This window comes from Rhineura floridana, chromosome 15 (assembly GCF_030035675.1).
Source record: "Rhineura floridana isolate rRhiFlo1 chromosome 15, rRhiFlo1.hap2, whole genome shotgun sequence".
Classification (NCBI taxonomy): Eukaryota; Metazoa; Chordata; class Lepidosauria; order Squamata; family Rhineuridae; genus Rhineura; species Rhineura floridana.
Genome location: NC_084494.1, coordinates 18,396,624 through 18,423,329, shown reverse-complemented (window position 1 = coordinate 18,423,329; position 26,706 = coordinate 18,396,624). Strand labels below are relative to the sequence as shown.

Here is a 26,706-nt window from a genome sequence, read left to right as displayed (position 1 = left end):
GAAATATTTCTACTTTAAAAGGAAACATCAATCTTTTGAAAGGAAATAATGATAATTTTTTTAAAAATCCATTTCTGAAAATAACTGTGGAAAATCACTGCATAAAAATCCAACCTGCAACAATAGCAAATAAGCATATTAATAGAAAATTCAGTAACAAATCTGAATTGGGCAGCATTCTAGCACATCCCTATTCCTCTGTGTAAGAACACATAGCAGATATGGAAGACTTGTGCCCTCCAGATGTTGTTGGACTTTACCGCCTCTCATCCTTGACTATTGGCTATGCTGTTTGGGGCAGATGGGAGTTTGAGTCCAACAATAGCTGGAGCCCACAGGTTCTCCATCTCTGATGTATAGAATTGCAAGCCTGAAGTTGCTTTGGCCAGGGATGGGGGAACCTGTAGCCCTTCAGCTGTTGGTGGACTCAAACTCCCATCTGCCGCAGACAGCATAACCAATGCTCATGGATAATGAGCATTATAGTTCAAAAACCTATGGAGGGCCACAGGTTCCTAATCTCTGGGTTAGTTCAAAACAAATCCCAGTAAGGGTTACTGGGATGTAGAAACAAGGGCTGCCCCCAACCCTTTTGAAAAACAGTAACTAGTTATTCAGATCTGACTCCAGCACTCAGTAAGACACATGTTAATTCTAATTATTTATTTTTCAACTGTGCTTCTCCCAGTTTGGAGAGGTTGCTGCAGCAAGAGGAAAGGCAACACCTGTTGGGTTTTTCTGCTGCCTTTACTTAAATTTAGACCTTTTTGCTCTGCCATTGATTTCAGTCAGACCTTAGTTCCTTCCACAAGAAATATGCTCGGGACTGAAGCATTCGCTGTTCCCACCATTGTCAAGTATTTTGAGATGCTCCAAAGATTGCAGTCTAGCAAAAGGTATCATTAGCATCAAGAGAGGACAAATCAAATGCTCTCCAGTAATCCAAACATCTACAAAAGGCAGTGAATGTCTCGTTAAGAACGATTTCATTCATCTTGGCTGTTTTTCCAAGCAGCATTTTTAAGACGTTGCTATGTTTCTAGGACACTTTGCAAGAAAAGCAGAACATTCATTACTTCGTTCTCCCCCACTCCAGACCTAACATGGTAGCCATTCCCTATTAGCTGCTCTAACCCTTGCTTCGTTAATTTTCTCTTTACAAATGTTTGGATTTGGCTAAAAAAAATTTTAAGGAAATATTTTCTAGTAGTGGTGCAATGTCTCCCAAAAAGCTGTTTGTTGCTGCCATCTTGTGGTCAGATTGTAGAACAACGAAAACTTGAAAGGAGCTTGGGAAACTGCAAGTAGCTGCAAGACCTTTGTGTAAGGCTGGAGTGAGTCATGAATCTGGCTAAAATGCAGTTTCACATGACTTCTAACACTGGAAGATTTTCAGAATTCAAATACACATTTTAAAAGAATTTTTAATGTTTTCATGCTCTGGGGATTCAACTTCAAGGGACACTTTTTAAAAATAAATAAGTAAATGTTATTGTTATATGCCTTCAAGTCAATTATGACTTATGGAGACTCTATGAATCAGCGACCTCCAAGAGCATCTGTCATGAACCACCCTGTTCAGATCTTGTAAGTTCAGGTCTTTGGCTTCCTTTATGGGATCAATCCATCTCTTGTTTGGCCTTCCTCTTTTTCTACTCCCTTCTGATTTTCCCAGCATTATTATCTTTTCTAATGAATCATGTCTTCTCATTATGTGTCCAAAGTATGATAACCTCAGTTACATTATTTTAGCTTCTAGTGATAGTTCTGATTTAATTTGTTCTAACACCCAATTATTTGTCTTTTTCAAAGCTCTCCTCCAACACATTTCAAATGAGAGATTTTTCTCTTACCTGCTTTTTTTACTGTCCAACTTTCACATCCACTCATAGAGATTGGGAATACCATAGCCTGAATGATCCTGACTTCAGTGTTCAGTGATACATCTTTGCATTTGAGAACCTTTTCTAGTTCTCTCATAGCTGCCCTCCCATCCTAGCCGCCTTCTGTGTAAAGCCCTCTGGGCTCACGAAATGAATATACAGGATGTGCAGCAAACAGAGAATCTCTGTGAGCTGAATTTGGCCTGCAATTCCAGTCAATCTGCCCCTTTCTTTCCTTGTCACATCTTTCCTGGGGCGAAACCTTAGACATATTATATGAGAAATAGGCACATTTAACATGGGGAAAATACATTATTTGGGCCCCATCCACTTTTACGCCCCATCCACTTTTATGCCTTTTCGCCTCTGGCCCCACCCACCATCAGGATACAGTCCCTGGAAGTTACGTCAGATTTGAATATAAGTAATGCTTAAATCAAGAGTAGGGAATCTGTGGCCCTCCAGATGTTGCTGAACTACAACTCCCATCAGCCCCAGCATGCATTGCCAATGGCCGGGGATGATGGGAGTTGTAGTTCAGCAACATCTGGAGGGCCAAAGTTTCCCCACACTTGGTTTTCAAGACAGCTAAAACCTGCTCGAACCTACTTCAAAGTGATAGAGAAAGCCTAAGACTCAAACAACCAAAATCCTTCATTTCTCAGAATATGATTGTTAAATCCAGGGCAGATAGAATCTTAAATTGGAAGGTTTGCATCCAGGGTGGGGAAAAGTCCTTTCGTAAGACAATATGGGTTAGGGTTTTTTCTGCATAACCATTTTTATTTATTTTTGGCCAAATGCTTTTCATTGCTGTTTGATCCTTCTTGTTGTCTTCACTGGACAATCATTTTTATAATTTTATAGTTTTATTGTGCCAAGTGTTGGTCTAATATTATTTCTGGATTACTCTTATTGTATTTTTTGTTTTTAAATTGTGCTTTATATACTAGTGGAAGCAACCTTGGGAGGGTTTGCACTCTAAAAGGCAGCTTATAAATATTTTTAATAAAACCATTAAAACCATCACCCCATATTCGGAAGCACAATTAGTAAGCAATCCATTTTTTCCTGCATTTGCCAGATGCACACCCCTAAGCATCATACTGGTAGTAAGAACAGTCTACAAAATGCAACAGAAGCCAGAATCAATTGTCCTATAGAAGAAGCACACACAGAGTTATCAAAAATCAATTTATTTTAAACATTAGAATTTCTACGGTCACATGTCTACAGCAAAAAAAAATCAGGTTTTTTTTTGCTTACCTTACCTCTCTAAAACCGCAAGACTGCCTGCATATTACTGCAACTCAGTATTTTTTAAAAAACCACAGTCCATCGTAGAACTGTCAGGATCATCAGAATGTGGCTGCAGGAGACGAAGGCAAGAAAGAGGGCAGAAGATGGAAACGTCTGTATCCCAATCCTGTTATTGCACACAATCTCTACAAGGTTGGAATTCAGTTAGTCTTCCTCCCTCGGCTTTGCCAAAGCCTCAAACTGAAATGCGGGGCCTCCGTAAGAGGCAAGCACACATTGTATTCAAGATGACAGGACAAAACCTGTGAGTCTGTGGTCCTAAATGAGACCTAAATGCGAAAGGCCAGCACAGTAGAAGCCCCCCATTTTGAATTATCCCCAGAGCCTGGACAATGAGCCAAGACAAACCAATCAGCAGTCCATGCAGCCAACTAGTTAGGGAACACCAAGAATGAGAGAAAATCAGTATGCCAAATCTGAGATAAAGCACAGGTGATGTGTTAAAAATTGGGAAAAAAGGATCCAAGGATGCCCAGCCAACATCAGAGGCTTGGGGTGGGTGGGGGTCTGTATTTTCCCAGGTGAACACTCAATACGCAGCTCAGGGATGGGGAACCTGTGGCCCTCTAGATGTTGTTTGGGACTCCCATCATCCCTGTAGGCCGTGCTGGCTGGGACCAACAGAAGTTGAAGTCTAGTGACTTCTGATTCTCCATAGCTGATGCAGACAGATATTAAATATGGATAACAATCTGAGGGTAATAGCTCCTTGAAACCTTCTAGGATCACACCCAGTTTTAAAAACAGCTATCTACAAAATATACCCACGAAGGGACAGAGCCTCTGCTCCCGTCAAGAATTCCAAAGCAGAGAAAACATTCAGCACTGAACTGTCACATAGCAACCCTGATTGGGGAAGCTGCACTTGAAGAATTTAAAACCCTTGAAAAGACTGCTCCATTTGGGCTATAGCTTTGATCCTCCAGATCTTGTTTGCCTCCAGCTTCGACTGCCCCTGACGGTTGGCCATGCCAGCTGGGGCTGATGGAAGTTGGAGTCCAACAACATTTGGAGGACCACAAATTCCCTGTCCTTGCAGTGCAATCACTTTATGGCGGAGTTAACAACTGCTATAGAACTCGGATTCTTACGACACACACATGTATAAATAAGGGCCCTTGTCACACTCAAACCTCATTCAACATGCACCCTGGTTGGTGGGGTGGGGGAAGATTTTTGTCCCCCTCCTCTCTCCCTCTGCTTCTAACTCCCTGCCTTGTTTAGCCAGGAAGACAGCAATGGAGAAACCGACTAGCAGCCTAAACTACACGTACATTAAAGAAAAAGCAGCTCTCCCCTTAGCAGAGCCTTCTCCAATCTGATGCCTCCCAAATGCTGTTGGGACTCCAACTCCCACCATCCCTGACCACTGGCATCCACACTGGCTGGAGCTGATGGTAACTGGAGTCCAGAGCATCTGGAAGGCACCGGGTTTGGGAAGGCTGCCTGGGATGGATGCAACCTGCTCTGTCCCATGGGACAAAGAGGGAGCTACTGTCAAAATGGGGGGAAAATGATAATTTCTCACACATTTGGGTGGGCCTTACAAAACTAGAACAGAAACAGAGTTTAGGGAAGTCCCAGGTTTGATAAGGAAGGAAATCAGGGCAAGTTCTGGAGATTTCAGCCCTCTTGCTAAAACAGGGCACCGGAACCACCAGCAAGACGACGAAGCAGGTGGGGAAGCCGCACCAGGTATTTCCAAAGGAGAATTCCGTCCCTGAAATTTTTATTTTTTCAGAAAAAGAAGGCTTTGTCCCAATCATCCATAGCTTCGAGAGCAAGGAGGGAAGCCTTTAGATTCAAACAAATTCCAGCATCTCGAGGGAATTAATTTTATATGGGCTAATTTCACCTCCCCCAGGAGAAACATCTGAAGGTTTTCTGCCGGAAGCTGTCAAGAAGCGAGTCTTCCAAGCCTCACCCCAGACTCAGAAAAGTTGCGCCCCCTGGATGGTGCTCTCTGGGACTGCAGGAATGGTTTGTCAACTCTGTTGCTCCTTGACGAGTAAGACGGTGTGCTGCCCCCCGCCTGTCACAGAGAGGACAAGGCGATTCTCCAGCTGCTGACCAGACATCTGAACAGGGCTCCAGGCATCTTCTTCATCCCCCGTGGCAAGCTGGAGGTTAGACCCCATGCCCCAGGCAAATGCTTGACCTACAAGGAACAGGATGAAAGTTAAAGAGAGCCCTGCAGTTATGCCCCAGCTAACCAGGAAATGCATGCCAGGCCTTTTCACATAGCCATGCATAGTCTTCGCAGTATGGACTTTGCAGTACTCAAGTTTCTAGACCTCATGAGTGCAGACTGTCGAAAATTGAGTAACTTCAGGGCTCAAAGGCTCTGTCACTAAGGTTCCCAATCACGAAGGGCTGTAAAGTCTTGGATGCAGCACATGCTTAGTACACAAAAGATCCAAGATCCAATCCTGCTGGGAAAGACATCTGACTAAAAACCTAGGAGACAATGCTGAGAGCTAAATGGACCAATAGTCTAACTTGGTAGAAGGCAACTTCCTAAGCTCCTATTTCCACACCAGTCTTTAACTCTGATGAATGCCCTATATGGTTTGATTGGTGTCGAGGGTTCCAAATCATCCCACGCTTACTGCAACGACCTTTTCAAAATTCCTCTCCAATATGTGAGACCTGAAACAAACTGTTTCAGTGTAGTGCGCTCCCTGTTCAAGATTCTGGACACACCATTCCATTATCCCACCCTACTTTTCCTTAATCCCCCCCCCAGTCAGCATTCTGTGGCCACTAATCAGCCATTGAGTTGTTTTGGAAGGGGGGTTCCCCTCCTGAAGATGTTTTGTACTCTCGCAAACCTAGGGGTTTCCCCCAAGCCTGTCTCACGCCCTCCTCTTGTGCACGGGTGGCACTGTTTTGGCTACACTATTAGGACGCTTGAGTCCTATGACAGAAAAGCAGGAGCTATCATTGAAATAATAACAAACAAACACACAGAGATGTGCAAGTCTTTAAGAACAGCAAGGAATGTCAGCTCTAAAGGGCCCGGAAAGAGAGGGCAATGCATGTTACCAGTCCTGAAGAAGGGCCCAGACTGGCAACAACATTAGCAAAAAACAATAAGAACTGCCAAACCTTTTTTGGAAGTGGGGCAAGAGCAACTCTTGTTTGGGTTCTTTTGTTTGTATTCCAGAAGGAAGATAGAGTTGGGGTCCTCCTGCTGGCTAGACTTGCCTACCTCTACCTGTGCTCTTCTCTACCTAACTTCCTTCCATTGTAAACTGATATGCTCAGAGAAGCTGACCTGCTCCTCCTTCGTCTTCTTCAACTGTCCAAGGAGAGAGGAGACATCTCTGTCTTTGCTCTCTCTCCTGAGCCATGAGGGCAATACCCAAGTCTGGGCACTGCGCCTCCAACTTGATTAGTTAGGTAGAACTAAGCATGCCTTTCCTATCAACTATGTATTTCTATAAATGAAGTAGCTTTTCTTATTTTACTAACTCCCAGTGATCTAAATGCAGGGTAAAAGCCTGCTACCTAGGTAAATACACACACTGGCACACACGCAGCTCAGACCGCTGAGTATCTCTGCATATTTCCATAACAATCTTTTGGTCTGTCTTACATACACAACAGTCCAGCCATTCAGTCCATCTCCTTACCCTGATCAATGATGCTATAGCAATCTCAACAATGTGGGATTTCAGTCGGATTTAAATAGGATTATTCCACTTTCCGGCAGTCAGCCTTGGACATTTCAAGTTGATTTCATAAATGCATATCCCCTTTTCTTCCAAAACAGGAACTCAAAGTAGGTCACAAGTCAAATGCCAAGAGCCCTTCCAGCCAGTCCGCCAAAGTAGTCAAAACACCCATGGGGTTAGGGCAGGTGTGTGAGTCGCTGGCATCTCTAACATCCAGAAATGAGGAATGGCCATAGCTCAGTGGCAGCACATCTGCTTTGCATGCAGAAGGTCCCAGTCAATCCCCACCATCTTCCGGGGCCTACTGAAGATTTTTTTAAATTCCAGCAGGCATTTTAACTAAATTCTGATTTTACGGTTTTAATTTATTTGTATTCTCATTGTATTGAGTTACTTGCATACCGCTTACAGACAATTGTAATTAAGCTGTATATAAATTGTTGAAATAATAAATCATCATCTCCTCCTCCAAGTAGGACTGGAAATGTCCCGTGTGAAACTATGGAAAGTCAGCAGGGCTGTGGAGTTGGAGTCATGGAGTCGGAAGCAATTTTGGGTGGAGTCGGAGTTGGTAGAAATGTACTGACTCCGACTTCAAAATAAATTTTGACTGACAATTTTTTTAAAATATAAATTCACAATGTCAAAGAAGCTTCCCATGAAGTCAGCTGTAGTTGAGCATTTCACCATAACTCAAGATGGAAAACATTTTGTGTGTCAGTGTATGACACAGCACCCAGATGAAGACAAATGCTGTGATGTCAAGATCAGCGCAGATTCAGGCAGCGATAAAAATGCTCCTACGAGAGCTTCCAATTTAAAAAGACATTTACAGCGCTTTCCAGGGCTGTGGTGTTGGAAGCAATTTTGGGTGGAGTCGGAGTCGGACAGTAGAAAAATAGAGGAGTCGGAGTCGAAGGTTTGGCGTACCAACTCCACAGCCCTGCCAGTCAGTGTCGACAACACTAAACTAGATGGACCAACAGTCTGAGACTCAGTACAAGCCAGCTTCCTAAGTTCCTAGCATGTAGAATTTTGTTTTGTCCTCTTTTCACAAACGGCCTTGAGACATGAGGACTAGAACATCAGGTCTACTTTTAAAGACACAGCTATACTCAAGTTACTATCGTTTGGTGGCAATACCGATTCCTAAGCTGGTTTCACACAACGCTGCCGATTTAACGCCTGGCAGTCCAGCGCATTGTTCTGACTCCTGTATTTAGAAATCCACCAATCCCAATCCTATTTATAGTAGTTACTTAAATTAGCAAATCAGGTAAGGCAGTCTTGGGACCAAGGCTCTGTGATACAGCATCTGCTTTGCATGGAGAAGGTCCCAGGTTCAATCCCCAGCATCTCCAGGTAAGGCCTGGAAACATGAGGACTTGAAAGTTAGGGCTACTTTGAAAGACCCAGCTATACATCATCTGATGGCAATCCTTATTCCTGAGCCGCATTTCACACAGCGCTGCTGGCTCAACACCCAGCTGATTGTTCAGACTCACCATCTTCTGTTACTGCAAAGCTAACCCGTTCCCCGCAGGCTACTGAAGACGCTTTGGGCAGCCCAGAAATGGCAGTGGGTGTGCTTTTCTCCGACACCCTCTCGCCCAGGCCCAACATGCCATAGTCTGCTCTGCCCAGACTATACACAGCTCCTGATTGAAATTGAAGGCAGCAAAAAGAGAGAAAAAGAGAGAGAACACACATCACTCAATTAGGAGAAATCCAGGAACAACCAACAGACATGCTTAGAATAATTCAAGGGATATGGCACCCCAGACTGCAAGTGAGGATTGCATGTCTGAATGATCCCCACCCATCATGAAAAGATTCCTGCATTTGGAAATCCACCAACCCCAATTCTATTCATAGTAGCTATTGAAATCAGCAAATCAGCACAGGCGGCCTTGGGGCCGCAGCTCAGTGGCAGATCATCCGCTCTGCATGCCGAAGCTCCCAGTTCAATCCCTGGCATCTCCAGGTAGGGCTGGGAGAGAACCCTGCCTGAAACTCTGGAGAGATGCTGCCAGTCAGTGTAGACAACACTGAGCTAGACAGACCACTGGTCTAATTTGGGATAAGCCATCTATGTTCCTCTTTATTGCTGCTCTTTTCCACAGAAAACTTAAGTCACGGATGAGGAACCTGTGGAACTCCAGATGTCTTTGGACTCCAACTCCCATCAGTCCCAGCCAGCATGGCCAATGGTCAGGGATGATGGGCTCTGTGGCTTCTGGAGGGCACCAGGTTCCCCATCCCTGCATTACGCTCCTTTTCTCCAGCCTGCTGAACACAAGGGGAAGCCCCCAGCCGCTCACCTTCCGAGTCCAGGCACACAGTGTGATGCTGCCCAGCTGAGAACCCGACCCAGGACCTGGTGGAGTTCTTGAACGCCGTCAGAACCTTTGGAGAATAGTAGGTGTCAATTCCTTGTGAGCCTGGGGCAGGGGGGAAGAATAGGCAAAGAAACCCAAGCTAGTTAATAATAAGTGATATGAAGCTTTTGGCCCAGAAAGAGCACTTGAACAATTCAAATTGGCATCTAGCAGGATGAGCATCTCATTGCAACGCAACCCACTTCACAAGCTTACGGAGGCTACAACCAGGTTAGACTAGAATGATCTAGGACTTGGGGAGGGGGCAACCTTGTGACTCAGAGGGCCACGGTGCCATACACCCATACAGACTTCTGAATTCTGCACCATACATTTCAAGCAAGGGTTCCCAGACTGTGGACCACCAGTGGTCCACAAGCTTCATTCAGGTGCTCCACAGCATGCCCACATTCAGTATTTGTATTGATTTCTCATTGTACTTCTGTTGCTTCTTTTATTTCTTATACTGTACTTTGTTGCATTACAATTTACATTCCATACAAATTGTAATACAATATAAGCAGCAATAAAAATGCAATGAAAAATCATACAGCACCTAGCACGGTGCATTACAATTGTTCTAACAGCGCTCACGTTTGGATTACTGTAATGCGCTCTACGTAGGGCTACCTCTGAAGACGGTTCGGAAGCTACAGCTGGTGCAAAATGCGGCGGCCAGACTGCTAACAAGAACGAAGCGGTCTGACCATACAACACCTGTTTTGGCCCGCTTGCACTGGCTTCCAATACGCTTCCGGGCCAAATTCAAAGTGTTGGTATTAACCTATAAAGCCTTATATGGCGCGGGACTTCAATATCTGTCGGAACGCCTCTCCCGCTATGAACCGGCTCGTACACTACGGTCTGCTACGAAGGCCCTCCTCCGGGTCCCGACTCATAGGGAGGCCCGGAGGGCAGTGACAAGATCAAAGGCCTTCTCAGTGGTGGCCCCCGAACTATGGAATAGTCTCCCCGAGGAGGTTCGCCTGGCGCCGACACTATCATCCTTTCGGCGCCAGGTTAAAACCTTTCTCTACTCCGAGGCATTTTAATTTTTTGTTAATGATTGTAATGTTTGTAATTTGATTTTAGCCTTTGCTGTTTTTAGATTGTGAAATTTGATTTTAGACTGATGTTTTTGTATTATATTGTATTTTATTGTATCTATGTTCACCGCCCAGAGAGCTATTGCTAGTCGGGCGGTATATAAGTTTTTAAAATAAATAAATAATAATAAATAATAATAATAATAACAGGCAGAAAAATCATTAAGTGGTCCAGGAAGACCATAAGCAATTTTCAAGTGGACCGTGGAGGGGGGTGGCAGGAGTTTGGAAAACACTGGTCTAAAGGACTCTTAAACCACTTTAAACAGCCGCGGCTTTCCCCAAACGATCCTGGGAACTGTAGCCCGATAAGAGTTGTTAGTGAGGAGACTGTTCAAGTACTTGAAAGGCTGCCACACAGAAGACAGCCAGGATTTCTTCTCAATCATCCCAGAGGGCAGGAATGGAATAATGGTCTCAAATGATAGGAAGCCAGATTTCAGCTGAACATCAGGAAAAACGTCCTAACTGTTAGAGCGGTACGACAATGGAAGCAATGACCTAGGGAGGTGGTGGGCTCTCCAACACTGGAGGCATTTGAGAGGCAGCTGGACGGCCACCTGTCGGGTATGCTTTAACTTGGATTCCTGCACTGAATAGGGGGTTGGACACGATGGCCCTTCCAAACACTACTGCTCTATGATTCTATAACCCCTCAACGCAGCTGCAATTCCCCCAGTCGCCTGGGAAGAGGGATTGATTGTCAAACCTCTCTGGGAACTACAGCTCCCAGGATCCTTTGGGAGAAGCCATGACTATTTAAAGTGGCATAAGAGTATTTTAAATGTATGCCGGGGTGCCTACACATTTTGCTCCATAACCTTCTTCCTAGGAGGACTACAGACTTACTTTTTTCTTTTAAATGAAAGTTCAGATTCCGGGCTAACTGCTGGGGGTCACACTGCAGGCCATGAAGGGTGCCCGTGGGCAACAGATTGATGACTCTTGCATTACGGCGAATAGGACAACCCCCTGCCAACCTCAACCGGCACCTCCTGCCTGCCTTCTTAGTTTCAACCATTTGGGGAGTGGCTCTGCCTATTGCTGGTCTCCAGCTTTCCACCCTACCAATCCCAACAGGCACCAGCCACCACTGCGCCTGCAATCTAGGACATCAATCATGGGATATACTGCCTCATTTCTGTTTTGCTGGGGACAATCTAGACGCCGGGAGCTGTTACCTTTCCCTCTTCCTTTATAAAAGCAGGGTTCGAATCCCCATTCAGCCATGAAGCACACTGGGTGACCTTGGGCCAGGCACTGCCTCTCAGCCTAGCCTACCTCACAGGGTTGTGGTGGGCATTAAATGAGGAGGGGGAAAAACATGCACGCCACTTTGAGCTCCTTGCAAGAAAAGTGGGATATAAGTGCAATCAATCAATCAATCAATCAATCAATCAATCAAACCAAGCCCTGAAGAAACAGCTCCATCTCACACCGAGTCCATTTGGCACATGCTCGGTGGCACACAGGCAGCAACTCACCCAGCTGGTAGTAATTGGAGAGGCCAAACCCAATGACGTGGCCCTCCTGGGTGATGGCGATGGTGGAGTAAGAGCCACAGAAGACGTCCCGAATGTTCCCCTTGGTCTTGCAGCCTCTCTGTTTGATGGCAACAGCTTGCGGGAGCAGCAGCCGTCCTGGAAAGGGGAGAAAGAGGCTTAGGAGGAATTGGGGGGGATAGGAGGAATTGAGGGGTGGGGAGTAAGAGGATGGAGAGGCCACATAGCACAAAGATGTCCTGGACAGTCGTGGCTTCCTTTTGAAACATAATGCAGGCTCCTTCATGGCAAACCACCACAGATTCCCTGTCAATTTCCTTTTTTCCCCCATTTGTCCATTCCCATTGAGGCTGTCCAGCAATCAATCAAACTTTATTATGACGGTCTATGACCAGCATAGGCTGTCCTGCATATCCCTGCACAGCAGCCGTGGGGAAATTCAGGCCTGCCGGCCAAACGAGGCCCTCCAAACCTCTCTATCTAGCCCCTGGGGTTCTCCCCAGTCCTGCTTTGCACCCTCCTCTCATGTTTTTGCCCTGCGCCCTTGAACTCCCAATGATGTCTCTTGCTCGCCTGGGTGGAGGATAGAGAGGGGTGTGCAAGCGTGTGCAGAAACTAGCCCACTGTACAAAGGTAAAAATTTACACGGGTTGCTCCAGTCACTTCTGCCTGGCCATCACTGGCCATGTGGCCCCGGGAAGGGTGCCCAGAAAGGAACGAGACCCTCCGGCTGAAAGAGGTTCTCCCACCCTGGGTGTGCGGCCCTGAGATTCTGCACTGAGAGCTAATAAAGGAGAAATCAGCAGACCCAGTTTCCTTCTGCTTCCTGTCCAACACCCAATGCCATCAAATAGGGCGTGGTTATTTCAGCCAGCTTGTAAACCAAGCCTCCAGCTTCCTCCCTACCCCGTTGGGGCCTCTGGATCCATACCGCAACATGCACCCCACCCACTCACCACCAGCGATGGGGGGGTGCTTTATTTTTCTGCAGAACATTTCCCATTTCCTAAGTCCATGAGTAGCAATGAACGGATTGCAAATACAACAGTATTAAGCAGGCCTAGCATTCCACATTTCCAAGCTCTGCTTACTAAATGCAAGTGAAACACACGTGCTAAATTAGATCATTCTCTAGGACATCAGGAAATTTTCAGTGCAAACCTGAAACATTTCTGATACAAATTACCTTAATTTGCATAGGAACGTTTTCCAGAAAACCCACATCACTGGTCATCCCACCCGAAGGTATCATCATCTATTTATTTATTATTATTTGATTTATATCCCGCCCTTCCTCCCAGCAGGAGCCCAGGGCGGCATTTCCACCACATGCACCAGCCCCACGTCGATCATCTGCAGCAGCTCACTGTTCTCTTTCCCACAGACCACCCCAGAGTAGCAGAATTAACCTAATGCCGAGAAACTCACCCAATCCTCTTCTTCCTCCTCTGTGAACAAAGATTTGGGGCACTCGTCCCAGTTGACCATTGTCTCCGCACCCACAGGTGTAAAGGCTTCCTGCTGTGGACACTAATGCCAAGTGATGGCTCCCTGAGAAAGGAAAGTGAAAAGAGAGGGATGGAGGCAGAGCTACCCCATCTGCGACTCAATGGGTTCTTGTTTTTATATATACATATTCCGGGGGATTTCACTCTGCGGCAAAACTGATTGCAGGTAAGGTGAAAAACATAGGTTTCCAAAGAGCAATTTTGGTTGCCTGAGTGGGAGACTGGAGAACAGTCTGATAAGGATATTGTTTTGCCGTTGCATTGCCAATATGTTATGCCACCCACAGGTTGCTATGCATCACTCACTGGCCTGGTTCACACATAATGCAAAACCATGGTTTCTTAAGGCATGGCTTATAGCTTATTAAACCATGGTTTAGTGTTATATGTGAACCCTGTCCAGCAGCTTAACTACGGTTTTCTGTTGGCTTATGAACCTTGGCTTGTTCTATCTATGGCTTGACGTTATGTGCAAACCTGGCATTCTTCCTTAACCTTGGTTTGTTTGACCACCACGCCCAAGCTACAAAGGCGCAAGGAAAGGTCAGCTGGAAAACAAAACAAACTTTGAAGCAACAAGCCATGGTTTCTTTGATCGTCTCTGGGCTAACTTGTGGTCATTAAACAAACGATGGATTAGTGTTATGTGTGAACCAGGCCACTGTCACTCACCTGAGGCAATTTTAACAACTGGCACCTCCAATTGCAGCTTCACAGGAAAAGCACTGCCACTGGTAGACTCCAAATCCTCTTCGACCTTTTCAGGAGCCAGTAAGCCAATGACGCCATTCTCATCCTAAGTAGAAGCAGATGTGCAGAGAGAGTCAGTTGGCAACTGAGAAGAGGAAAACCCGAGCAAACCTCCCCTCTCCAAAGCAAGGAGGGAAACCTACCCGGAACGCTCCCCAGATGAAGACGCGCCCATCCTCCGTCAACACCGCCGTATGACTGTCCCCCGCAGAGACCTGCACCACCTTCTCCTTCAGATCCACAAGCCCCGGCACAGCGTCTGACCCCTCCTCTGAAGTGTCCCTCCCCAAGGCGCCCTCGTCGTTGCAGCCAAAGGTGTAGATCTGGGAACAGGAGAGGACAGAACCAAAGCTGCCGTTGGACTGGACCGAAGGCAGATCAAGTCCAGAGACCAGCTGTTTCCCACAGTGGCCAAACAGATTGTCTCTTGGAAACCCCCAAGCAGGACGTGAAAGGGCAACAGCGCTCTGCCCCCTGTGCCACTCAGCACTGACAATTCAGACCCTGGAGGTCATATACAGCCATTGGGACCAGCAGCCCTTAACAGTCTCTTTCTCCATGGATCTGTCTAAGGAAGCCTTTCCCAACTAGTGGGCCACCAGATGTTGTTGGACCACAATTCCCATCTTTCCTGACCATTGGCAATGCTGGCTGAGGCTGATGGGAGTTGTGGTCCAACAACATCTGGTTGCCCACTAGTTGGGAAACGCTGGTCTAACGGAAAGGCCATAGCTTAGTGGTAGAGCAACTGCTTTGCATGCAGAAGGTCCCAGGTTCAATCCCCCATGGCGTCTCCAGGTAGGGCTGGGAGAAACTCCTGCCTGAAACCCTGGAGAGCCGCTGCCAGTCAGTGTAGACAGTACTAAGCTACATGAACCCACGGCCTGACTCTGTAAGGCCACTTCCTGTGTTCCTATGGAATCCCATTTTAAAGTCATCTGCATTGCTTGTCGCCGATGCAGCTTAGGGGCACAAAAAGGCTGTGGAAAGGGAAGCCAAGAGGAAGCTCGAGGAAACAAGTCCCCTGTATTTCAGATGTAGGGTTGAGACAAGATGGCAACCTGGGCATGACCTCAAAGAGGAAGTGGGAAATCTTGTACATCTGCAAAGTAGCCTGTCTTCAACTCAGGGCCCTCAAGTGGGTTGCAGCCATGAAATCGCCACCAATGTCTGTTTAGGGCATGGTGGGGAGCCTCGGACCTCTCTGTCTGACCGTCTAGGTTGTTTGAAAATTGTTTTTAATGTCGTTTTTCAAAATTGTTGTAACCCACCTGGGAACCTTTGGGTGAAGGGCAGATACTAAATGATGATGATGATCATCATCATCATCAGAACAGTTCCCAGGCCTCACTCTCTCCCCGGACCCAGCCCTCACTGGCCTTGCTTCACAACCTCCTCGGAGCTAGATACACACTCTCCTCTCCATCCTGACTAGCAAGGGGCATCAATCAGAGTTCAAAGTCACATTCCAGGCAGATAAAACACTTGGGGTGTAAAGCCAGTCAAGTGAGGGGGTGGCCTTGGGAGAGCTCCAAGGGTCAGAGAGAGAGATGCCGGGGGACAACATTTGTCCCACAGGCCTGAGGTTCCCCACCCCTGCTGAATGGCATCTCCTCTGGACACAGTACCCTAAGCAGATCTCCACCCTGCCAGGGCAGATTGACTTCTACTGTCTCACATTGCAAGCAGTCTTGAAAATTCATAAAAGGAGCAGGAAAGCCAATGTGGTGCCCTCCAGATTTTTTTTTACTTTTTGGACTATGATTCCCATCAACCCCAATCCGCATGACCAATAATAGAGGATGATGGGAGTTGTAGTCCAAAAAAAGGCTGGAGGGCACCATGCTGGCTATCCTTGACATAAACACATAGGGAAGACAGGAAGATAGAGGGCTGGAGGGCATCGTTCAAGGCCCCGGTCCTGAGGTTCCCTACCCATTTTAAACAGTACGAAGTCATTGGAAGTTTGCAAGCGCTGTCAAAGGAATTCAGGTTGTTACAACGCGGATTCGCAAAGGCAGGTCCAGACTCACTTTGCCCGTCTCACTGAGGCACACCGTGTGAACCCCTCCCGCTTCAGCCTGGATGATCTTCTCAGGGAGCTGCACCAGGGCAGGCCTCTTCCGCGCCAGCACGTCCGGTCCGAGTCCCAGCTGCCCAAGATCGCCCTGCCCCAGGGTGAGGACCAGCCCTGACTCTGTCTGGTGAGACTTATGGCTGACTGGAGAAGAGCAGGAAGGAGGAGTCAGAAATGTTATGTTATGCTACCCTACGTTTTATTTCTAGGCCGCCTTTCGGCCAAATAGGGCCCCAAGGCGGCTTACACACAAATAAAAACACAAATACAAAACACAAATACAAAATACAAATAAAAACAATACAATTTACCACCAAAAAAAATCAAACTAACAAAATCCTAACATTTCTAAAAAAAACAAGAACAACAAACCAAATGCATTCATCTTCCTGGTAAAGGGCAGTCCCCAGAAAAATGTCACTAAGAGCGGGGGGGGGGCAAAGCAAGTGGAAAAGCTTGCCCCTTGATGGTCCCAGCACAGTTTCAGCCCTGCAGTAATACATCTCAATCTGCAGCTCCTCCTGACAAGGTCCAGGCAGAGGGGTGGGGCAAAGCAGGTGGAAAAGCTTGCAGGTGGAAATGCAACAAGGGCAAGAGAAGAACCACCACAGGCCCAACCAAATCCATTCAAGAAGCTCAAGGGTCAAGACCTGGAACGTTCAGGGCTAGGCAATGAGGTGCCCTCCAGATACGGAGCTCCAGCTCCCATCAGCCAGCCCCAGCCAGCAAGGGCAATGCTTAGGAATGATGGGAGGTGACACCTAACAACATCTGGCTACCCCTGTTTCAGCCAATCCCCATCAGCCCCAGCCAGCATATTCAATTATCAAGGATGATGGGAGTTGTAGTTCAAAACATCTGGAGACATCAGGCTGGGGAAGGCAGGATTAGAGATTAGACAGAACACCAAGGTGAGACAGCCAGGTTGGAATTCAGAGGTGCACACAGGGGCCTGATTCCTCTGCCCTTTCCAGAATGCAGCCATCCCCCAAATTCCTCTCTAAACTTAGGAACACGGGAAGCTGCCTTGAAGTCAAACCGCTGGGCCACCTAGCTCCATCCGGCATAGAGTAACCAGCAGCAGCTCTCCAAGGTTTCAGACAGAGAATCTTTTCCAGCCCTACCTGGAGATGCTAGGAATTGAAACTGGGACCTTCTGCATGCAAGTCACATCCTTTGCCCCTGAGCATAGTACAGTCCTGACCTGAAAGTGCCATAAGGCTCCTTGCCCAGGCTTGTAACAGGAAGTATCAAATCTACAGCATGATGCTTTCATCTGTGCTCCTTAAGTCTTATGCCATATTTTAACACTGTTGCACTGCAATTTTATGTTTTATACTGGTGCATCAGCCTTGTTGTATGCTCCCCTGAGAGCTTCATTGAAGGACAGACAGAAAATCTTTCATATAAAATGGAAAGGTATTCTTAGCATTAAATGCTAGTACAGTAATATCGCAATGAACATATCCTCCAGGAAGGAAGTTCCTTTCAAGGAAGGCTTTTTTTAAGGTGAAACTGACCTGCTTTGCTTTGCTGTGGATAAACATTCAAGCCTGTGCCTTTGCTTTCAGGTGAAACTAACCAGCCTGTGTCTTTGCTTTGCTATCTATAAACTGACCAGCCTGTGCCTTTGCTTTGCACTAAAGAGATCTCTTGCTTTTTTCCAGGGCTGGGGAGATTCAGAGGAGGGGGAGGGTGCCAGGTAGGCATCCTTTAAAGCCCCTGTTAAAGCTGCCCCCACCATCTATAAGCAGGTGTAGGAACCTATCCCTATTATTTCCATGTTATTCCTACCTCTGGTACCAAAGATTCTATTAAAGAAGGAATGGCCAGGAATGCATCTACTCTGATAAACTGAGCTATTACTGTACTATCCCTTTTGCTATGGCATGGGCAGTACTTTTTCTCCCAAATTTGCCTTTCAAACTGTTTTCACAGTTTTCAAACTGCTGGGGGGTGAGGTACATCCTGAGCTTCTGATGCAGAGCAAGGGAAGGTCCCTGCTGAAAGAGAAACTTGAGATGAAAAGCAGGGGTTGTATCCAACTAAGAGTAGAACCCACTGGAATTAATGGACCTACATAAGCAACGTCCGTTAATTTCCACAAATCTGCTAGTGTTAGATACAACCTCTGGTCAACATGGCTCGATGGCTCTCAACCAACAAGCTATGAATAAAAAGGGCTTGGAATCTGTGGGGATTGTGCCAGGTAGGGATCAATAATTCAGCCTAGTTCAATATTGTATAATTTTTCCATGCACTCAGCTATAGGTTGTTCCGTCCCTTTTTTGCAGGTTTTTTTTTTAGTGAACACACAAAAGAAATTGCATTTCAGTTGTATGTCTTTTGTACATATTTAATGTGCATTCTTCTCCTAAAATATGTATTTTTGCATGTATTTTCCCCACAATATTTTGTCACCAAAAGGGCATTGCAATATTCAGAGAAGTGCATAATCTGATCAGATAGCTGCGTTCTGATCCACATATAAACCCAGGACCAGTGAATTAAGTCATTTCACTTTAACACATGAGCCAAACAAATTTCGCCTCTTATCCCTACTGCCAAACACAACTGTGATCAGCCTCGTTGAAGAACTCTAGCCTCTCCTGCAACAGAAATGGCAACTTAAGCATGGCACCCCCACATGCTGAAGTCAATTGTGGCTTTCGTAAGCTTTGCCACAAAAAATTGCACATGAAGGCTGTGATCCACAGCAGTCTCCAAGGGCAAAAAAAGCCTGGCGGCAGCTAGAGCCGCAAGAAGGTACTCCCTGCAGATTGGCACAAAAGGCTGAGCGCAATCTCACCTTTAGTCCGCTTCACTTTGAGAGTGTCGTCTTTTTCCAGCACCCGTTTTCTTGACATGTTTTCTTTAATGCTGGGTGGGTTGGGGTGGGGAACAGGAAGAGAAAGAGGGCAAAAGAAAAGGTGAAGACATCTCCAATTAAAACACGGATTGGACTAAAACTTAACAGCAGAGGTGGTTAACCTGTGGCCCTCGAGGTTTTAATGGATTCCAACTTTCATAAGCCCCAGCCTAGAAGGCCCATGGTCAGGGATGGTGGGAGTCTGAGCCCAGCAACATCTGGAGAGCTGCAGGTTCTCTTCTCCTGGAAGGACATGGAAATCACATGGATCCAAACTCTAACACCATGTTTGGATGTCGCTAGCATGACAACATCAGCAGGCAGCAGTGGCAGACGGCAATATCCTTCAAGTCCTGCTGGTGGGCTTTCCAGAAGTTAAACAGGATGGTGGACTAGATAGACCTTTGCTCTGATCCAGAAGAGTTCTTCTTATGTCAGGGATGGGGAACATGTGGCCTTACAGGTATTGTTGGACTCCAGCTCCCATCAGCCCCAGCCAGTGTGGCCAATGGGCAGAGAGATGGGAGTTGTAGTCCAGCAACATCTGAGACCCCACCCGTTCCCGATTCCTATCTTACGTTCTTCAGCTGTAGCAGAGGGTAAATAAGGCAAATGGGAAGAGCCCTGCTGGATCAGACAAAGAAGACACAACCATTGCAGAAAGCAAGAATGCATTTCTCAATACTAATGGAAATGTTTTGGCTGCCCACTTTATGAGGCTAACTGAAGCCATTTCAAAAGATAAAGCCCTTCATTGTCCCACATCTCCCCCAAAACCATTTGCCACAATGCCTGGCCAAAAAAAAAAGGCAGGGGGAAGGCATTATTATTATACACACAGTGCCTCACTGGCCCCAAGGCCACCTGTTCGATCCTCTGGTGGTTTGGCCTGAAAAAGTACAGCATCACAAAGGGTGTGAGAGGGACATTGCCATTTTTCAAAAGAAAGAAATGCAAAGGAAGGTTAGAAAATGCTTCAATGCCATCATACACAGTTGCCTTTTGGAGACACTTCAACTAACACTTCTGCAGCTCCACTGAGCAGAGATAACGTGTGAATAACCGGATTAGGGTAACAAAGGCCAGCCCTGGCAAAGAAAATTTGACTTGACATATTTTGCACAATGCAGAAAATTAATGTCACGAGTACCTGCATTCCTATCAAAGTTAGCACTGAGCACCCCTCCCTACCAACCCAAATCTGGCACTCAGTAGATTACAAAACTCATGCCATTTTGTACAGCTTTTGCTTTCTTTGCTTCTCTTCTCGATTGTCCCAGAGTGCAGGACATGAAATAATAGGCTCACATGACAGGAAGACAGATTTCAGCTGAACATCAGGAAAAACTTCCTAACTGGTAGAGAGGTACAACAATGGAACCAATGACCTAGGGAGGTGGTGGGCTCTCCAACACTGGAGGCGCTCAAGAGGCAACTGGACACCCACCTGTCGGGTATGCTTTAAGTTGGATTCCTGCAGTAAGCAGGGAAGGTTGGACTCAGTGGCCTATTGACCCCCTCCAAGTCTACTATTCTGATTTTATGCACCCCACTAACCGGAATCTGCAATCGTCTTTAGCTTCTGAGGCTTCAGTAGATGTGGCAAGCAGAAGTTCAAAACAAACTTTTTTATTATTTAAAAGATGCCTTTTCCATTAGAACAAACCTGAGAGACGTGGAAAGTCAAGTATTGTACCAGGATGCAGGTTATTCCATGCAAATTACGCAGGAATGCAGATATCAAATGTATCCATGATTGTCTACTTTATAAACTTGTATCTGTTTTATGGCACTTTAATTACTGTGACTTCCCTCAAAGAACACTGAGGAATGTAGTTTGATGAAATGCTGAGAATCAAAGATGTCGAGTGGAAATTTTTCCACTACTTTATTTTTCTGCGGGAAATTTCCTCTTTCATTAGCTCATTAGTAACGACAAAAGGATGCCAGCTGCAAACAACATTATCAGGCAAGCTTGGCAGCTTCAACGTTTTTAACTTTGTTTACTAAATACATGTAAATTAAACACACTAAATTAGATCACTCTTTCGGGTACCAGAAAAAATTTCAATGCAAGCTGAAAATGTCCCAATGCAAATGAGCCTAATTTGCACAGAGGAATTTTCCAGAAAATCCACATCACTGCTTACAGTTCTTTATCAGAAATTCCTGGTCCCTGGCTTCACACTGCCACAATTCCCAGAATATCCTCAGAATAGCTTTGTTGTTGTTATGTGCCTTTAAGTCGATTATGACTTATGGTGACCCTATGAACCAGTGACCTCCAATAGCATCTGTCATGGACCACCCTGTTCAGATCTTGTAAGTTCAGGTCTGTGGCTTCCTTTATGGAATCAATCCATCTCTTGTTTGGCCTTCCTCTTTTCCTACTCCCTTCTGTCTTTCCCAGCATTATTGTCTTTTCTAGGGAATCATGTCTTCTCATGATGTGTCCAAAGTATGATAACCTCAGTTTCATCATTTTAGCTTCTAGTGACAGTTCTGGTTAAATTTGTTCTAATACCCAATTATTTGTCTTTTTTGCAGTCCATGGTATGCGCAAAGCTCTCCTCCAACACAGAGACTATGAAATCAGATTGAGTCTGTATTGCAATGTATATGTATGTTCTTGGTATGATGCTCCTCTAAACCCTTTCCCAGTGCAATAGTCATACCCCATCTACGTATAATTGTTCCACTCTGGCTTGCAGCTGCTCTCCAGAGTTTCAGAGAGGGATCTGAACTGTCACTTGCCACCTGATCCTCTTCACTCAGACGTTGGGAACCTCAGGCCCAGGGGCTGAATGCACCTCTCTAGGCCTATCTGGCCCCCGGGACTCTCCCCAGGTTGTACCCATTCCCCAGCCACATTCCTCCCCCAGACCATACCCCTTACTGGCCCTGCTTTGCCCCTTCCTTGAGTGATTATGCCTGGCTGGAAAGTCTCCTTGAAACCTGAGAATTCCTCTTGCTTGTCTAGATGGAGGCTGGAGAGGGGTGTGAGAGCATGTGTAGAAACTAGCCTACTGTACAAAAGCTGTTACCTGGGCTGATGTTGTTTTGTTTATTTAATTAATTAATTTGTATCCTGCCCTTCCTCCCAGCAGGAGCCCAGGGCGGCAAACAAAGCACCAAAAAACTTTAAAACTTCATAAAAACAGATCTTAAAACACATTAATAACAAAACAGCATTAAAACAATTAAAAAAAACAACCTTAAAAAAGGGTTAAAAACATTATTAAAAAACATATTAAACAATTCCGACACAGACGCAGACTGGGATAGGTCTCAACTTAAAAGGCTTGTTGAAAGAGGAAAGTCTTCAAAAGGCGCCGAAAAGATAGCCTGCCTAATATTCAAGGGGAGGGCATTCCACAGAGTAGGTGCCGCCACACGAAAGGTACGTTTCCTATATTGTGCAGAACGAACCTTCTGATAAGATGATATCTGCAGGAGGCCCTCACCCTCAGAGCGCAGTGATCGACTGGTTTTGTTTTTAGGGTATGATTTTTGTGTGTGTTTTTAACAGTGTTGTAAGTTATTTGGAAACCTTTGGGTAACAAGCAGCTAACAAATGTAGTAGATAATAAAATAATAATAAAAGTTACATTTCTGCTCTGCCTACTTGTGCCTTTGGCTCTGTGCACCTCGGGCATGCGGCCCCTGGAAGGTGACCCAGAAGGGAATGCGGCCCTTGGGCTGAAAAAGGTTCCCCAAACCTGTACTAACTGGAGATGCTGGGAACTGGATGTAGGACCTCCTGCACATAAAGAGTTTGCCCAACAACTGGGAGCTCTAGCAGGAGACGCCAGGGATTGACCCTGGGATATCTTGCACGCAAAACTTTTGGTACGCCACTGACTGACAATCCTTCCCCCACCCAACACACTTCTGCACTGGAGCTGTACAGCAAATAAACTTTGGGTTTATAGCAAGGGCATGTAGAGAGCAGCTTGGCCGCTTGTCACCAATTATATATATAATAAAAATGTGTTAGATGCCCACAGCGCTTGCACAACTGCATGCCGCTCCTGTGCCAATGAAGGCCACGCTTGTTAAAGTGTTCCACCTGTTGCACAGCTGAAGGCACAAGAGGCCTGTCAGGCAACAAAGAAGCGCCCAAATTGCAAAATAAGTTGATTGTGCTAAAAGGCATAACACAGCAGCTAAGAGACTGAGCTACAGATCAGAAAAGCCATCTCCCCGCCCCAACTGAAATTTTGCCTCTGCCACAAACTAAGAGGCCCAGATACCTTGCTACTCTTAGCCAGAGATCCCTCAACTGCAAATCAGATAACCATACTGGCCTACCTAACAGGGTTGTTGAGAGGCCTATTGAGAAAATACAACCAAACTGCTTTGGATCAGGCCAGATGTCACTCTAGTCCAGCATCTTGTTTTCATGGATGCCAACCAGATCCCTATGGGAAGCCCACAAGCAGGACCTGATTCCAACAGCCCTCTCCCACTATCATTTCCTAGCAACAGGGATTCAAAGAGACAAGCAACTTTGGACACAGAATCTTATACAGCCATCAGAACCAGAAGCCATCTTCCATGAATTAGTCTAATCCCCTTTTCAAGCCATTCAGGTTGGTTGTCATTACTGCATTTTGTGGTAGCAAATCCCGTAATTTCACTATGCACTACGTCATAGGAGCCTCCTATTCCCCCGACTGAGCTCCAGGGGCCAGAGTGGTTTAACAGTCAACTCCTCTTCTGGGGATTGTATCTCTGTAAGGGGAATAAGGTGTCTCATAGCAACTCTCAGAACCCTTCACAAACTACACTTCCCAGGATTCTTTGGGGGAAGCCATGACTGTTCAAAGTGAAATAAAGGTCTGGTGTGGATGTGGCCAGGGACAGCTTTGGTTGAAATTTGGGTGGGAGGCTACATGTGTCTGTTGTAGAATAAAAAGCTGGGGGAAACGCTGAAAAGCAATGATACTGTTCACAATGTTTTCTTTTTGGGAAGGAAAGGGGCATTCCCTCTGCCCATTGCCCATCCACCCACCCCATCTCCTCCCCTCCACCTCCTTCCTTACCCATACCCTTCCTCTCCTCTCCTCCTTCCCCCTCCCTGGTCAGTTTCACCTATCCTAAGCATGATTGTACAGGAGTAAATCCCACTGAACTCAAAAAGCATGCAAATGATCAAACTTGCCCTCCCTTCCTCCTCATCTTTCTCCCTCCTATCCTCTCTTGCCACCACTCACCATATGCTCAGAGGCACAATTGTACCAAATTCTTCCAAGCTACACAGGAAGTGGATTGGACTGTGAAAGACCAACCCAAATTGTGTTTGCATTTTTACAAATTTTGTAGGGGCAGTACAGCATCTCAGAGAGGAGATCAGGTCTCCTGCTCCCCCAGTGCATTCACTATAGCTGCCCAATTTCTCTGCATTTTAAAGTTTGGTGGAAATACCTGTTGGCTACAGGTACGTTTTTAAACCACAAGGATTTTTGCCTATTAGTGAATTAAATCTGAATGGGGGGGGGGTTCACAAAGCTTCCAGTAGTTAGAATGAGTCCCAGTAGCCATATGAGTCCTTCATCTGAGCCATGGGAGGGCATCAATACAGACTCCCCCAAAGATCTCAGCGATCGGCAGGGATATAAGGGGTCAGACGCTCCATAAAATATGCTTCTCAATCCCTGTTACTGGGAATCGCAAGTGAGGAAAGTCGCTGTTGCGCCCAGGTCCTGCTTGCGGGCTTCCCACAATGAGTATCCGGCTGGCCACTGTGAGAACAGGATGCTGGACTGAATGGGTCCCGGGGCCTGATCTGGTGTTCCTTTTGTCTGCCCCGAATCTGCCACCCTTCACCTCCATTGAATGACCCCCGCTTTTAGTACTACGAGACACGCAGAGAGAGAAAAACTCTGCCCGATTTCTCCCCACTGTGCATCATATTAGGAAATACTCCTCTATCCGGTCCCGTCCCCCGACTCACGTTCCTCCCTTTCCCGCAAGGAAGCAGCCGAGATTTGAATTTCCCGCGCGGACGTTCCCTTCCTTTCCCGCTGTTGCAGGTTGCCGGGGGGGGGGAGGGGGGAGGGGGGAGGGCGAGCGACTGAGCGAGCGGGACCGGCCAGAGAGAGAGAGAAACGGACAGACAGAACCTCCCCCTTGTCTCCTTCTCCCAGGCAACGTTCGGAGCGCGCGCCCCGGCCCGCCCGCTTTGGAACGCGAGCTTGCTACTTCACGTTCCATTCGTTGAACGTTCAGACAGCCGTGACTTTCCCCGAGCCACGTGGGGCCAAGGCCAGCCTGGCCCTTCCATAACTTACAAGGCGAGCAATCGGAAACTCAAGAGGGACGAGACCCACACCCCGGGCTCATGCCTCCTTTCCCCCTTGCAGCGGACCCTCCTGGGCAGCCCTGTCCCGCCACGCTGCCGCCGGGGGTAGACTCACCTCGTTGTTTGCCGATTCACAGCCCCACTTCCAAGTCCGACAAGTCTTCTGTTCCTCTCTGGCTGCTCCCCTCCCCTGGAGTCCTGATCCGTAGGAGCATGCGCACTGTGGCGTCCCGGCGCAGATGCCATTGGTTAGCGAAAAGGGAGGAATTAAAAAATTGCTCTCGGGCATCACCTATCGGTCGCTGAGAAGAAATGCGGGGGAATTCCCTCCCCCGGGCGTTATAATAGCGAGATTAAATATGGGAATAAGTGTCCTCCCTGAAATTAGCGTCACTAACCAGGCCTGAGTGCGCGCGCACACACGCGCGCACACACACATGCGTAGATACATATTACCTTTTGGTGTAGTTTCTATAATAACTGCTGCTTCCATAAACCTGATAAAGTAGATTCTTTTTAAGAGGCTGGATTATTATTACAGTTGTATCCCGTCTTTCCTCCAAGGAGCTCAAGATGGTGTACATGTTTCTTCCTCTCTCCATTTTATTCTCACAACAACCCTGGGAGGTAGGTTAGGCTGAGCCACAATGACTGGCCCCAGGTCACCAGGGAGCTTCATAGTTAAGGTTACAATCCAATCACACTTACCTGACAGTAAATCCCATAGAACCCAATGTAGTTTACTTCTGATTAGACATGCATTGGATTGCAGCCTTAGAGGGGTTTGAATCTGGGTGTCCCAAATCCAACACTCTTCACCCAGCTCCCCCAAGCCTGCTCCCTCCTTTCTGACCTCAAGCACCTGCTACTTTCTATGTAGATTTGAGCTGAAGATTCTGCCCCTTGTTGAAGTTGTTATGATTGCGGGGACTGAACCCCTGCCACTCCACTGTTGTGTTATGCTTACCATATACTTAAAATACATTATGTCCCCCAAAGAATCCTGGGGACTGTAGTTTGTTAAGGGTGCTGGGAATTGTACCTCTGTGAGGGAGTAAAATACAGTCCCCAGGATTCTTTGGGGAAACTAATTATACAGCCACGAGAGTATACTGTATTATAGCCAGCATGGTTTTTTTGCATTCTGCAATATTAAATTTAAAATACCCCTATGTCATTCTGATGCTCCCTATAAGCATATTTCAAAACAAAACCTTACAAAACTTATAGTTCTGAACTCAGCAACACTTGCTTAACAACCCTCTAAGTTTTCATGTCAATACACACAACAGTCAAAGAGAATCAAGAGTTTAAACTGTAAAACAAGAGAAA

General features: G+C 46.4%; 1 protein-coding gene across 3 annotated transcripts; it reads right to left on the bottom strand.

The window, feature by feature from the left end:
• Positions 1 to 3,063: 3,063 nt before the first annotated feature.
• Positions 3,064 to 25,681, bottom strand: RCC1 (regulator of chromosome condensation 1). Of its 3 annotated transcripts, none has more exons than XM_061597370.1 (10): positions 25,490 to 25,681; positions 19,011 to 19,081; positions 16,158 to 16,345; positions 14,268 to 14,447; positions 14,047 to 14,170; positions 13,295 to 13,417; positions 11,849 to 12,004; positions 9,202 to 9,321; positions 8,386 to 8,538; positions 3,064 to 5,361 (listed from the first exon to the last, which is right to left on the bottom strand). In XM_061597370.1, exons 1-10 carry the CDS (start codon positions 25,618 to 25,620, stop codon positions 5,189 to 5,191), a joined length of 1,419 nt encoding a protein of 472 aa, XP_061453354.1. In that variant the 5' UTR covers positions 25,621 to 25,681; the 3' UTR covers positions 3,064 to 5,188. The 3 variants fall into 3 exon arrangements, with proteins under 3 accessions (XP_061453354.1, XP_061453353.1, XP_061453352.1); XM_061597369.1 differs by lacking the exon at positions 25,490 to 25,681 and adding an exon at positions 25,027 to 25,249 and having other exon boundaries at positions 8,386 to 8,535; XM_061597368.1 differs by lacking the exon at positions 25,490 to 25,681 and adding an exon at positions 25,027 to 25,245.
• Between the last annotated feature and the right edge of the window lie 1,025 nt (positions 25,682 to 26,706).

Excerpts from the sequence above, each read along its gene's own strand:
- RCC1 (XM_061597370.1), bottom strand. The coding sequence starts at position 25,620 with ATGGCATCTGCGCCGGGACGCCACAGTGCGCATGCTCCTACGGATCAG. Across the intron at positions 14,448-16,157 it reads GCCTCAGTGAGACGGGCAAA|ATCTACACCTTTGGCTGCAA; the intron begins GTGAGTCTGGAC and ends TCCTGTTCCCAG. Across the intron at positions 12,005-13,294 it reads AGGAGGAAGAAGAGGATTGG|GACGGCTGCTGCTCCCGCAA; the intron begins GTGAGTTTCTCG and ends TCCCCTTTCCAG.